Here is a 13,686-nt window from a genome sequence, read left to right as displayed (position 1 = left end):
TCTGATATCCTTTATCCTCAGAGGACAGCTTCCTTCATCCCTAATTCCCCCTTGGGCAGCCACCTTTGCTCTTTCCCTTTCTTCACCACCAACTCTTGGGAAGGGTGGCCTGAAATTCCACCAACTCCTGCTTCTTACTCCTGTCCTGACACAAATGTGGGCTTCTCAACTTTTGCTCTCTCTGAGCCTTGGTGATGGTTCTCAACAATGTCATTCAAAATGTCACCACCAAGCTCAGCAAACCCACCGCTGTCTCTCCTTCTTCATTCAACTCCTAACTCTTTCTTGATATGGCAGTTATTGTGGGCTTCAGTAGAACATTGAGGTAAAAGAGCATAGAGTCACAGAGACCTGTGTTTTCATCTGCCAGTGTGGCCTTGTGGGACTGATGGAAATTTTCTGGGACTCAGTTCCTTCCTGTGTGAAGTGAGGATGATGATAGAACTAACTTCAAAGGGTCTTTAGGAAGATTAAACCAGACAATGTATATGACATAGTCAGAAATGATATTAAATAGTATTACTTATTAAATAGTATCACTGTGTGCCTCTGTATCTAACTGTGTTCTGTGTAAACATCTCTGGTTCTGTAAGATAGTAGCAAGTATCCAAACAAACAAAAAGAGACTGGCCTCTGTAGTTAGACCTTGGCAAACACTGCATACATGTCTTCTTTCCCTGTTTTGGAAATTCATGATGAGTGCTAGCAGAGCAAAGGCTTGCAATAAAAACACATGCTTAGCTTTGGTTATCCTAGCAATGCCTAAACTCATTCGCGTCTCACAAAGCTGGTGTTCTGTAACACAGTTTGGAAAATGCTTCTCACTGTATTGATATTGTCAATGGTGTCTTTCTTGAAATGCAATGGTTAGCACCAAAGCTGCAGGATACAGGCAGATGTGGGGTGCAGTCTGCCTTCAAAGGAAGGCTCTATGGCACAGTATCTGTAGGCTGGATAGCGGGGGTGGGGGATGCAAAATGGGCCCCCACTTCATCTTAACATGTGTTTCTCAACACTGAGGCAGGACATAGGGGGAATCACCTTCCTGTTTTTCCTGGAGGAAATGAATCCATTCCAGTACTTTTGTGGAAGCACAAAATGACTTCAATATAGGTTCTGCTTGTTTCTTCCTCCCTTTCCTCTTTAAGGCAGAGAATGGGAGAAGAAACTATGCCCTTTCCTTTCCTTCTTTTCCTCCTTGTGCATTGCTCAAAATGTTCTATCTTTGACATAAATGCTCCCAATAGCCACAAGATGCTTGAAACCAGGATGTCCCCAACAGGCTGCTACATGTGGCCCTGCAGGTTGTGCCCTGCACTGCTCCAGGGGTGCCATCTATATGGACTGCAGCCAGTCCCCAAGTGCCCCAGCCCCAGGGACACATCCTCCCTCTGGCATCCTATGAAAGATGGCTGAGCCCTCTGTGTATTTGGCAGGAAATCCAGTGCCCTCTCTCCCCGACTCACAGCTCTGGAATTTGTGGGAGAGGCTTCGGCTTTTCCTGGTTCCCTCCCTCTTTCAGTTTCTTGAATTCACATTCTCACTCACTTCTTGATTCATGTAGCTGCTCTCAACTTGGAACTGCTCAACAGGCTCACCTCTCCTGCTACCTAGACAGAACTGATTTATCAAGACAGGGGAATTGCAATAAAGAGTTTAATTCACACAGAGCTGGCTGTATGGGAGACTGGAGATTTATTATTACTCAAATCAGTCTCCCCCAAAATTGGGGGATCAGGGTTTTAGGGATAATTTGATGTTTAGGGGGTGGGAAAGGGGGAGTGCTGATTGGTCGGGTCGAATATGGAATCACAGGGAGTCCAAACTGTCCTCTTGTGCTGAGTCAGTTCCCGGTGGGGGCCACAAGGTCAGATGAGCCAGTTTATCCATCTGGGAGGCACTAGCTGATCCATTTAGTGCGGAATCCGAAAAATATCTCAAGCACTAACCTTAGGGTTTACAATAGCGATGTTGTCCCCAGGAGCAGTTGGGGAGGCTTGGAATCTTGTGGCCTCTAGCTGCATGACTCCTAAACCATAATTTCTAATCTCGTGGCTAATTTGTTAGTCCTACAAAAGCAGTTTAGTCCTCCCGTAAGACTGGGATTTGTTTTTGGAAGGGGCTGTATCGTTTTTGTTTCAAAGTTAAACTATAAACTAAGTTCCTCCCAAAGTCAATTTGGCCTATGCCCAGGAATGACCAAGGACAGTTTGGAGGTTAGAAGCAAGATGGAGTTGGTTAGGTCAGATCTCTTTCACTGTCATAATTTTCTAACTCTTGTAATTGCTGCAAAGGCAGTTTCAATCTCTCCTTTCCATATGAACCCAAATATGAAACCCAGACCCTTGTCCTTGATTTCCCCAAAAGTTTCATTGGCCCAGGGCTTTTACTGGTGGATTGGGGTAAGAGATGCAGAGGGAGAGGGGGTACACTAGAGATCAGCACGGAAACCAACAGTAAGAGATGGAGTAACAGGTCCCTCTATAGACCAAACGCTTCCCCCTAGGCTACTGCCTCCCCATCCCCAACCAGGTTATTGAGTTCTTTTCCCCTCCTCTTCATTCTCCCATCCTCCTCCCCACCTCTTCTGGGCTGCCTTAGAAACTCATTCCTTTCCTTGTTAGGCAGAGTAACTTGGTTGTCCAGGTTTTTTCTTCCACCCGGTTTTAATTTGCATATTCAAAAACTCATTAAGACACTCACAAACAAATGACCCACCACTCTACTCTATGGCAATCTTCTTTTCAGCAGTTCAAAAAGAAATTTAAAAAAAAATGGCAGAAGATTGGAAATGCCGGTCTTCTTTATAACATGGTTGTATTTGTTGTCGAGTTTCTCAATCACATAAATCATATCACACCCACCCTAGCAGGCAGAAACAAGTAAAGTTCATTTCTTTCTGTATTTGTTTGTTTTAAACAGCAGTTTCTTTTACTTGCTGTATACAGGTTGATGGTGGAAATTATTACATACAGATATGTCCTGATTTGCACAGAATGGTCCATTTTTGACCTGTTGTCCCAGCTTAACTACTAATCACACCTCCTTCACTTCAAAAGTGTCCTGATTTAGACCATAAACCAAATAAAATGGTCACACCCTCCCCCGCCACTGAGGCAGTCCCTGCTGGCTCTTTCTAGCTCTGTGTCAGGCAGAGCCCAGGAATTTTCTCCTTCACAATCTTCTGCCTGGACCACACCTAAAAACAATTGAAGACTTAAAACAGTGTTCAGGAATTGCTTTCACAACTGCCAACCAACAGCAGGGAGGAAGATATCCAGAAGAACAAAGGGAAAAATACAATTTGTGCAAAAGAATGGGGGGAGAACTTACGCATTACTTCTGGTTGGCACACATAGGGACTGAATGGCCACCTGTGAATCTATATGCATGTTTGTTTATGCAGCTACTGTTTATGTATCTGCTATCTATCTATATCTGTCTGTCTGTCTATCTATCTATCTATCTATCTATCTATCTATCTATCTATCTATCTATCTATCTCTCTATCTATCTATCCATCCATCTATCTACGTCTATCATCCCAAGCTACGTCACAGTTTAAATATTTAACTCTGGGTAATGTTCTAAGGAAGAACAATCTCAGAATGTTAGAGCTGGAAGAAACTTTAGACGTCATCCTATCACACAGGGACACTTACGCAAGTCACACATAGCAAGTTTGTGGTTGAGTAAAGACCTGAACTTGTGTCTTCTACCCCCACTCCAGGGCTGTCCTCGGCCTTATCATGCTTCCCTCTTGATTCTGTGCGCCATCCTCACCCCACTCCTAATGAGAAGAAAGAGATGCAGCCCAAAGTGAGAGCACCTTTTTCTTTCTGGCATTGTTGAGTATTGATTAACACACAGGTTATGGACTCAGACAGATGGGGAATCAAGTCCCAATTCAGTCCTTGCAAGAGAAGTGATGTGGGGCAACTTTCTAAGTCTGTGTCACTTATAGAATCGTAGTTGCCATGAGGTTTAAATAAGATAACATGTAAAAACATTTAGTATCCAATAAACAGTGATCATTTTTCTTCCTTTCAATGAGGGTTTTTCTCTCAGGAGTTAGTTTCTTTCTCTGGCATTTTTTAGAATAAGAATGTACCTAACTCATTATTTACTCCTATTCAGAGAAAGACTACCCAAAGTATGATCCACACAGCAGGGTAAATGGGTTCCTAAGATTTAGAAAGAGCTATGGGCAGGAGGCAGGGGGCAGGAGGCAGGAGGCAAGAGGCTTGAGTTTGATCACAGCTGCAGAATGAGGTTGCTGAGCATCCTGGGACACTCCATGTCCCTTCTCTGGGCCTTGGGATCCTCCTTTGTAAAGTTGAAGGCATTACACTTGACCTCAGATGTTCTTGCCTTTTTCTCCCATGCTTGTCTGTCCAGGCTATTTATAACAAACTTTTCGAGCTTAATAGGGGAAAGGAAAGCAGTCCCATTGGCTGACCTTGATACTGATTGACTTATTAAACAGGTGAGTAGGATTGAAGATCACACCCTTGCCTATTACTAAAGATGAAGGGAAGGATGTTTATTCAGAAGAACAGAGAGTCTGCCTGGAACAGAGCTACATGTATGTTGGGTTCTCCCTTATGGAGTGAGGACACAGAAAACCATGCTTCTAGCCTTGACCTTCTACATATGGCTTATGTGACCTTTGGCAAATCATTTACCTTCTCTGAGTCTCGTTTTCCTCATCTCTAAAAAAAATAAAAATTGAATAGAGGATGGTGTGAGATTTCAGCAAGATTAAAAGGTATAAGAGGCCAGTCCAGTGCTGGGATATGGAGTGTGGTTTGAGGATGCTTTTAAAGGATGGCTGCCTGGGAGTTGGGGAGTAGGCGGCTATTATATGAAAGACCCTGGGCCAGGTGCAGTGGCTCACGCCTGTAATCCTAGCACTTTGGGAGGCCAAGGCAGAAGGATTGCTTGAGCCCAGGAGTTTGAGACCACCCTGGGCAACATGGTGAAAGCCCATCTCCACCAAAAATACAAAAATTAGTCATTCGTGGTGGCGTACACTTGTAGTCCCAGCTCCCCGGGGGACTGAGGTGGGAGAATGGTTTGAGCCCAGGTGGCAGAGATTGTAGTGAGCCGAGATCACACCACTGCACTCCAGCCTGGGCAACAGAGCCAGACCTTGTCTCAAAAAAAAAAAAAAAAAAAAAGCCTGGAAGGAACTGTGGTGTCTACATCAGGGCCTCTCAATCAGGGATAATTCTGTCACCCTTCCTCCCTTCTACCCAATGGAATATTTGGCAATGAATGTCTGGAGACATTTTTGGTTGTCACAACTGAAGAGGTTTTCCTGGCATCTAGTAGGTAGAGACCAGGGAGCCTGCTAAACATCCTGCAATGCATAGGACAGCCTCTCGAAATGTTCACAGTGCCAGGGGTGGGAGGTGGAGGGTTGTTGCTGGTTGGTATGTGGATTTTCCGGTGATGGCATGGTGGCAGGTACTGAATAGGTATGTGTTGAATTGATGTCATCAGGAGCCAGGAACTCCCTTGGTGGATGACATCATTGGGCAGTCTGTACCCAGGGGTGGGGATGAAGGGTGTAAGATAAGGGAGGCATTTCTCGCCATTGCCCCACTGTGTAACAGGCCACCTTGCAAGGAAGTGAGCATCTCTCTGGAGTGTCTGAGCAGAAGTAGGGTACCTGTTTGCCAGTTATGCTTGGGAACAGAGTCTGGGATTGGACAGGGAGGTGGGGCCCAGGCTAGAGGCCCTCTGAAGACCTGAGTTCTGAGATTGATGAGTTTAGAGATTCAGACCCAGAAGGGGCTTCAGAGATCATGGAATTCAAGTCCTTCATTTTTGCGGTGGAAAAATAGTGACTGAAGAGAAGATAGGAGTCTTGTCTGAGATCCCCACGCTGCTTGGATGTGCTGCTGAAACTAAATCCCTGGTATCTCAATATCCATGCAAATATTCTTTCTGCTTTCCCCACTAACTGTGTATTCCAAAAAGGAAACCAAAGAGCTGGAGTTTGCAGCCCTTTCTAGTTCTGAACCCAGGTGTTGCACATGTGGCTTGATATGCATCTTGGGCTAACAAGCTGGCTTGGATTTCTGGGTGAGGGTACAACAAGGAGAATCTATACTGGTCTTAATAAAAAGCACACCTGCTCCAGCTCAGGTGCTGCTCCTAGATGAAGTTCCCTCGTCCACCCTTCCTCAGTGGGATCTCCTCTGTGGAGTCCCTCCATGGTAAGTCCTTGTACACAGGGCACTCAGCTGTGTGCTCCATCGAAGTGGGTGCGCATGGCCCAGCCCATGGCCTCCTCTTGGATTCATCTTCTCACGTATGATATCTTGCCCCCTTTCCTACCCTATAGAGTCTCACCACCCCCAACTCCTCCAGCTGGAAAGGGCTTTTAAAAGTCACCATCCCTGGCACAGCGCAGTGGCTCTTGCCTGTAATCCCAGCACTTTGGGTACCCAAGGCAGGTGGACCACGAATCAGGAGATTGAGACCAGCTTGGCCAACATGGTGAAACCGGGTCTCTACTAAAAACACATAAAAAATTAGCTGGGTATGGTGGCACACGCCTATATTCCCAGCTACTCAGGAGGCTGAGGCAGGAGAATCGCTTGAACCCTGGAGGCAGAGCTTGCAGTGAGCCAAGATTGCACCACTGCACTCCAGTCTGGGCAACAGAGCGAGACTGCATCTCAAAAAAAAAAAAAAAAAAAAGTCACCATCCCACCCCATGTCCCACTTTCCCCAGGCCTATCACTTGTGTCCTATTCATCTCCAAACCCCCAATGCTCCTCCCAGGGCCCAGTGTATGGCTGAGACTATTTAGTGTTTGTTGAATGAATGAATGAGCACATGAAGACTATTTAGTGTTTACTGAATGAATGAATGGGCACATGAATAACTGGATGCTTGGTGAAACATCCCTGTCTTGACCCCTGCAGACCAAGGACGTTGTGGGCTATAACTCTTTGGGCCACTGCTTCTTCACGGAAGATGGGCCAGAGGAACGCAACACTTTCGACCACTGTCTTGGCCTCCTTGTCAAGTCCGGAACCCTCCTCCCCTCAGACCGTGACAGCAAGATGTGCAAGATGATCACAGAGGACTCCTATCCGGGGTACATCCCCAAGCCCAGGCAAGAGTGCAAGTAAGTGCCTAGACCCCTCTCTGTGTGCTGGGGGGAAGGGGTGTGCATGTGTGAGCATGTGTTCACTCAGCTCAGCCCAGCACCAGACTTCTGCACTTTGGGGCTCTGAGCAGCTTGGGCCTCACAGCCCTTAACCACCTACTGCTCCAGCTTCCTGCAGAGCAGGTGGGAGAGTGTCTTCTCTCTTCTCCCTTCTCAGTTTGCCTCATGTGCATTTTTCTTGTCCAAATAGGACCCCTGTTCTCATCTGTGGGGCTTCTCTTTATCCACACAGTGCCCTTTGATGAGAGGAAGTGGCTGTCACCTCAGCTGCCACGGAGGCCCCAACCACACGGACCCTTTTCTAGATATGGAGAGAGAGAGACACAGAGACGGGGTGATATCTCTCTGCAGTAAGCCTTCCAAGTGCAGCGCCCCTCCCTTAGAAAGGACTACTTTCCTGGGTTGTTCTGACCTACAAGTATTTTAGAGCCAATCTCAGACATCACTTGCACACTGCTTCTATTTTCAAGACTCATGCTTTTTTAAAGTTCTGAACATTTTAAGTGCTTAAACGAGCACCACACTTTAATTAGAAAACTGGGTTTCAGAATAAGTCAATTATTTCTCAGATCTCTGATAAGAGACTCTCAGGCCTCCCAGCACTTTGGGAGGCCGAGGGGGGCGGGTCACGAAGTCAGGAGATTGAGACCATCCTGGCTGACACAGTGAAACCCCGTCTCTACTAAAAATACAAAAAAACAAAATTAGCCGGGCGTGGTGGCAGGTGCCTGTGGTCCCAGCTACTTGGGAGGCTGAAGCAGAATTGCGTGAACCCCGGAGATGGAGGTTGCAGTGAGCTGAGATTGCGCCACTGCACTCCAGCCTGGGTGACAGAGCGAGACTGTGTCTCAAAATAATAATAATAAAAAAGAGACTCTCAGGCCAATATCAGAGTGCCTGACCTGCACCTGCCGTGTGGCAGGATGACCCCTGGTGGCCTTTATCTGACTTCAGGTATCTCTGCCCTCCCTGCAGTGCTGTGTCCACCTTCTGGATGGCCAATCCCAACAATAACCTCATAAACTGTGCTGCTGCAGGATCTGAGGTGAGCAGAAGTATCCCTTCTTTGGCAGAAAGTGAGGGTAGGGACTGGAGTCTGGGAGACAGCCCCTGAGGCTTACCTTGAAGTATCTGTGCTCTGAGCCCCAAGCCCAGATATCCATGCAGACAGGCTTAGCTACAGTGAAGAGGAAAACAATAGACTGGGGGTGGTAGGGCAGGGGGTGTCCTTTGGACTTGGTTTTAAAAGACAGCCCTGTCACTTCATAATACACTGGTGACCATAGTTAGTGAACACTGAATGCTTTAAGTATAATAAATCATATTAGAATGCCATAATTTTAGCTTAGAAAGGTACCTGACGTATCAGTGTTGTAAGTTCACATAATTTGATTTTTATAAGAACCCAGTGACGCAGGTACTATTATTATCCCTATCTGATAGGGGAGGAAGCTAAGGCTAGGAGAGCTGACATGCCCAGGGGCACACACACAGCTGGGAGGTGGCGGCCACAGCATTCCATCCACACAGCCCTGCTCTCACCCACCCATTCATGCTTCTGGCCTTCCTTGGGACCCTGACCTTGACCTGGAACTTAGCTTCCTTATCTGTAGAATGAAGGGGAAAGCAGACAACGAAATCCCCCTGTGTGTCAGGAAGAGGAGTTTAAGCCCACAGTGATTGAAATGCAACAGTTCCGAGCCATGTCTGATAGAGTAGGAACCCATGACGGGCTTCAACTCTCATGGTGGGCTCTACTTGTCACTGTTTTCCCTCCAGACTGGACCACACGGAGGTGTGTTGGGGGTAGGCATTGAGGGCTGGTGTGGGTGACGGCACTAGATACTAGACCCATCTCCAGCGTGGGCTGCGTGGCCACCTTGCCCAGGAGCTCTCTGAGGCTGAACGCTGTGGCTTTTCCCTTCTGTCCTTCCCCAACAGGAAACTGGATTTTGGTTTATTTTTCACCACGTACCAACGGGCCCCTCCGTGGGAATGTACTCCCCAGGTTATTCAGAGCACATTCCACTGGGAAAATTCTATAACAACCGAGCACATTCCAACTACCGGGTAAGTCTTTCCAGACTGCGCCTCTTTGGCCAGCCTCTCGGTCCCCTTCCCAGGCCTGCAGATGATTAGAGCCGGGACAACCAGTTGGCGACAGCTGGGAACAACTGCATTCTTAACGCTGGTCTCGAAGAAAATGGAGCAGCCTTGTGAGGCCTCCCAGGCCATTGGCCACATTCTTCACACAAATCTCCTGTGGTGGTTCCTGCACGGGCATGGACTTAGCATATGGCCAGAGCCAAAAGGAACAAGTTGTTTCTTCACTCATGCTGACGGGGGGAGAGCTTCTCTTGGTGGCTTCTGAGCTGGGCACCTGAATTTGGTTTGCAGTTCACTTGGCGGGTCTGGGTGTAGTCTCAACCATGAAAAGTTAGGCCTGATCCATAAGCTGAAGGAAATCAAGATGTGGCTCTGAAGGAAGGTGGAGGCAGCATTGGCATCCTCTTTGCTGTTTGCTCTTGTCTTGTTTCTTGGGAAATGAATGGGTTGCTGCATCTGTACAGAGCTAAGTGGGCAGGTGGGACACAAAGTCCTCAGTCATCTTCATTTGCTCATCAATATGTCCTAAGCACCTGCTTTTGTGTCCAGCACCAAGCTAGGCACTGGGGGACAGAGGGCATACCAAGATGACTGGGATCTCAAGTCTGTCAAGGACCTCCCAGTAAGGACAGCAGTCAAGACCAGAGTCGTGGGGCATAGGAATGGAGCTTGGAGCATGGCTGAGACCAGAGACGCTGTTTGTGGGGGCAGAGGTGGTCTCAAGGATGCCAGGGCAGTGCACAGGCAGACTCCTAAATGCCTAGGCTGGTGTTCTGGTCCAATCCCTAATGATACCAATGAAGAAAAATTGATGTTCCTCAAAGGAAATGGATACATTCAGAGTCAAAAAGTAAAAAGATTTGTAAAAGCCCAACCAGAGAGAAGACCAAAATGAAGAGATACAGTCTCAGAATAGATCTGTGCTTACACCTAGGAGATGGGGTGGGGCAAGGGGCGAGCAATTGCAGGGTGGGGCAAGGGGTAAGTAGTTGCAGAGTGGAACGGCAGAAAGAGAAGAAGAGTCCCCAGGCAGTGTCATATCCCAGGAACTAGGAAAGAGGGTAGTGTCATCGAGCAGTGAGCAGAGGTGTGGAGGACAACAGTCTCACCTTGACAGAGGAGAATTAGTGCAGGGTATCAGAGAGGGCATTTTAGAGGCTGACATGGCCCTCAGAGAGCTGTCTCCATACAAAGGCAGGTGCAGGGGGCATGCTGCTGTTGGTGGCAGGGGGAACAGTGGAGAGAATGTGTTGGCTGCTTGTCAAGAAACCCCCCACTCCCACCCCTTGGGAAGGCTTCATGAGAAGAGAGGTGGGCCACATAGAACCTAGCAGGTGTGGAGAGGCTGGAAAGGGGAGGAGTGCATGCAGGTGAATGGTTTCTAACAAGCAGGCATGCAAGGGCTTATGGGTGGGGCGGGGGTGGGTCTTGAGGAAGGTGGCAGGTCTCATTCTCTGAGTCAGGGAGGGAAGGAGTGAAGAGGAGCCTCCAGCTGGATGATTCAATTATCTAAGCTAAGGAGGAAGTCCCGCCCTTGGTGTTCATGCCCAGTAAGCCTTGACTCCACATCCACAGTGAGAGGGACCTGTTCCAGGAGGCTTCACCTGGGGTCTCTTATTGGGTCCTCATAACCATCCTGTGACATAGGTGTTACTAGCGCATTTTGCAGATGATATCACTGAGGAGGCGAAGGGACTTGCCCAGTCAGTTAGTGGGAGTAGAGCTGTGAGTCAACCCCACATCATCTGACTCACATCACTGCTGCTGAATTATAAGCCAGAGGGAGAATGACATGACCACAGTGCCCTCCAGTTATCTAAAGAAGAGAAATCTGAGTTTGAGCATTCACAAGAGGCCAAGAGAATCCAGAAAGGAATGAAGACTGAATGGTGGCCTCCCTGGGCAGCATCACTCAGCTGCCTTGATTTCTCCCTACCCCATGGCTGACAAAGTGGACATATTTAGAGTCAAACAAGAAAGCCAGATTCTGTCTTCAAGACAGACAGGAGCTAAAATGAGACTGTGGGAAGGTCACTGTCCCCTGTCCAAGGTAAAGAAGGGACTTAGGTTCAGCATTTGCTTTAAATCACAGCAGATAAATTTCCTCCGAGTGTACACCTGTTGTTCTTGACTTGGGGCCTGGGCTGTCCAAAGCAGTACGGGTTCTGCACATGGACTTTGCCATTTGGCCTTGGACAAGATATATAATCTCTCTAGATCTCACTTTCCACATATGCTCCTCAAAGAGGTCAAATATTGGCCGGGCGCGGTGGCTCAAGCCTGTAATCCCAGCACTTTGGGAGGCCGAGACGGGCGGATCACGAGGTCAGGAGATCGAGACCATCCTGGTTAACACGGTGAAACCCCGTCTCTACTAAAAATACAAAAAAACTAGCCGGGCGAGGTGGCGGGCGCCTGTAGTCCCAGCTACTCCGGAGGCTGAGGCAGGAGAATGGCGTAAACCCGGGAGGCGGAGCTTGCAGTGAGCTGAGATCCGGCCACTGCATTCCAGCCCGGGCTACAGAGCAAGACTCCGTCTCAAAAAAAAAAAAAAAAAAGAGGTCAAATATTCCAGATTTGGTCTGAGCAATGCAGAATAAGGCAGCATCTTCACCTACCTTACTGTAGATCCTCTACTTCTGTTGATGGAGCCTGAGAACAGAGCCGGTTTTCCGGAGCATTCAGAAGTATGCAGTGAGGCTGAGTGTGAGAAGATGCCTTTAGCCCACAGTAGAAGTTAATGTGTCCCTGAATATCTCTTCCCTGCAGGCTGGCATGATCATAGACAACGGAGTCAAAACCACTGAGGCCTCTGCCAAGGACAAGCGGCCCTTCCTCTCGATCATCTCTGCCAGGTAATCAGCCATTGGGAAGACACAGTCCATGGTGACCTTGCACTCCAGTTTCTGCCTCCCCCTCCTTCAATCACTCATTCATTCCCTGAGCATCTGTTGAGCCCTTGCTTTGTGCTGGGCATTGAGCTATTTGCTGGGGGTATAATGGTGAAAACCTGAGCAGAGTAAAGTCTGAATTAGGATTCCAGCTCCAGTAGCCAAAGGAAGATAGAAATTCCCAGAGGTTTCTAGATCCCTCAGCAAAGTGAATAGCTGGTAAGTCAGCAGAAATGAGCAGGGCCACAGTAGGTTGGGCCAGGATGAAAAGATGAAGAGAATAGAAGGGAAGAATTTTACCATCAATTTAATGGGAAAGAACATGCAGGTCATGCCTATAAATAAACCTACTGTTCAGTTGAAAGCCAGGGGCAACTTTTAAAAGGTGCTTTAAAAACCTCAAGGTAATTAGCAAAACCAATCTCCTTTAAAGAGACAAGTTGCTTGCTCTCCATCAAAAGTGGGTAATATGGTAACATGATAGTCCACTCCGTTTTGTAGCTAAGAAGTGCTCAGAAAAGGCACTAGTTCAAGGTGACCTGCCAGTTAGTGCGAGAGCTGGGTATCTCCAGACTCTTCTCCTGGGCCACGAGGACTATGTCGCATGCCCTTGTGGGAATGGCTGTCTGAACTTTCCTCTGTGCTTTGACCCGCTTGGGGGCAGGTTCTTCAGTATGTGAGGAGCCTGCATGGGCTGATGGAGGAGTGACCTCTTGCTTCTGTGATGAACTCAGAAAGTTCATTCCAGAGCCCAGGCAATGCAAATGGGTTTCTGTTTAGTCAGTGCCTTCCTGGGCACTGTGAGTAGAGAGAGGCTTACAGAGCCCAGAAGCAGAGGTGTGCCCCCAAAACCACCACCTGTGCCCTCCCCATGGTGTGCTGCAGATATAGCCCTCACCAGGATGCTGACCCGCTGAAGCCTCGGGAGCCAGCCATCATCAGGAACTTCATTGCCTACAAGAACCAGGACCACGGGGCCTGGCTGCGCGGTGGGGATGTGTGGCTGGACAGCTGCCGGTGAGTCAGAGTGGCGTGTGGCTTTGGCACAAAGGGGGCATGGCGCGTCTTCCCTCAGCCCCCCACAGAGAGAGGAGAGCAAAACAGAGAGGGGAAGCCAGACATACTGACGTTTGGCCTTCTGGTCCCCCAGCCAGGCAGGGGCATAGAATGGTAGCAGGCAGTGGCCAAAAAACAGCAACAACAAAGAAAAAATCAGAAAAAGCAAAACCTAAAAGCAGCATATTGGCTTCAGCCCACAGCGCCAGGTGCTGCGGGTTATGATTTGCTTCCAAATAGTCATTGGTCTTGGCTCTCTCAAGGTCACATGGCCCATCAGCTAAGGGAGGGAAGAAGAAAGAAGCCAGAATATTCTGGGCACTTACTGTGTGGAAGCCTTAGTTGCATTTCTTTCTTACCATGTTTCTCAAACATATAAATTACAATCTCCATTTTAGAGATGATAAACTGAGTTTCAGTTTAGTGAATTTCCCAAGGTCATGCAGT

At 48.0% G+C, this 13,686-nt stretch overlaps 1 protein-coding gene across 3 annotated transcripts in view; it reads left to right on the top strand.

Moving 5' to 3' along the window:
* CEMIP (cell migration inducing protein, hyaluronan binding) overlaps positions 1-13,686 on the top strand; it is a 174,061-nt gene that overhangs the window by 134,909 nt on the left and 25,466 nt on the right. For all 3 annotated transcript variants that reach the window (XM_011983690.1, XM_011983689.1, XM_011983691.1), the window contains 5 exons: positions 6,939-7,144; positions 8,162-8,231; positions 9,128-9,256; positions 12,062-12,147; positions 13,069-13,200. In XM_011983690.1, coding sequence (XP_011839080.1) covers positions 6,939-7,144; positions 8,162-8,231; positions 9,128-9,256; positions 12,062-12,147; positions 13,069-13,200 — 623 coding nt within the window. The remainder of the gene's footprint in view (positions 1-6,938; positions 7,145-8,161; positions 8,232-9,127; positions 9,257-12,061; positions 12,148-13,068; positions 13,201-13,686) is intronic.

The sequence above is a fragment of the Mandrillus leucophaeus genome, unplaced genomic scaffold (genome assembly GCF_000951045.1).
Source record: "Mandrillus leucophaeus isolate KB7577 unplaced genomic scaffold, Mleu.le_1.0 Scaffold254, whole genome shotgun sequence".
Lineage (NCBI taxonomy): Eukaryota > Metazoa > Chordata > Mammalia > Primates > Cercopithecidae > Mandrillus > Mandrillus leucophaeus.
The sequence above is the reverse complement of the archived record's forward strand: the minus strand, read 5'-3'. Positions and strand labels throughout refer to the sequence as shown.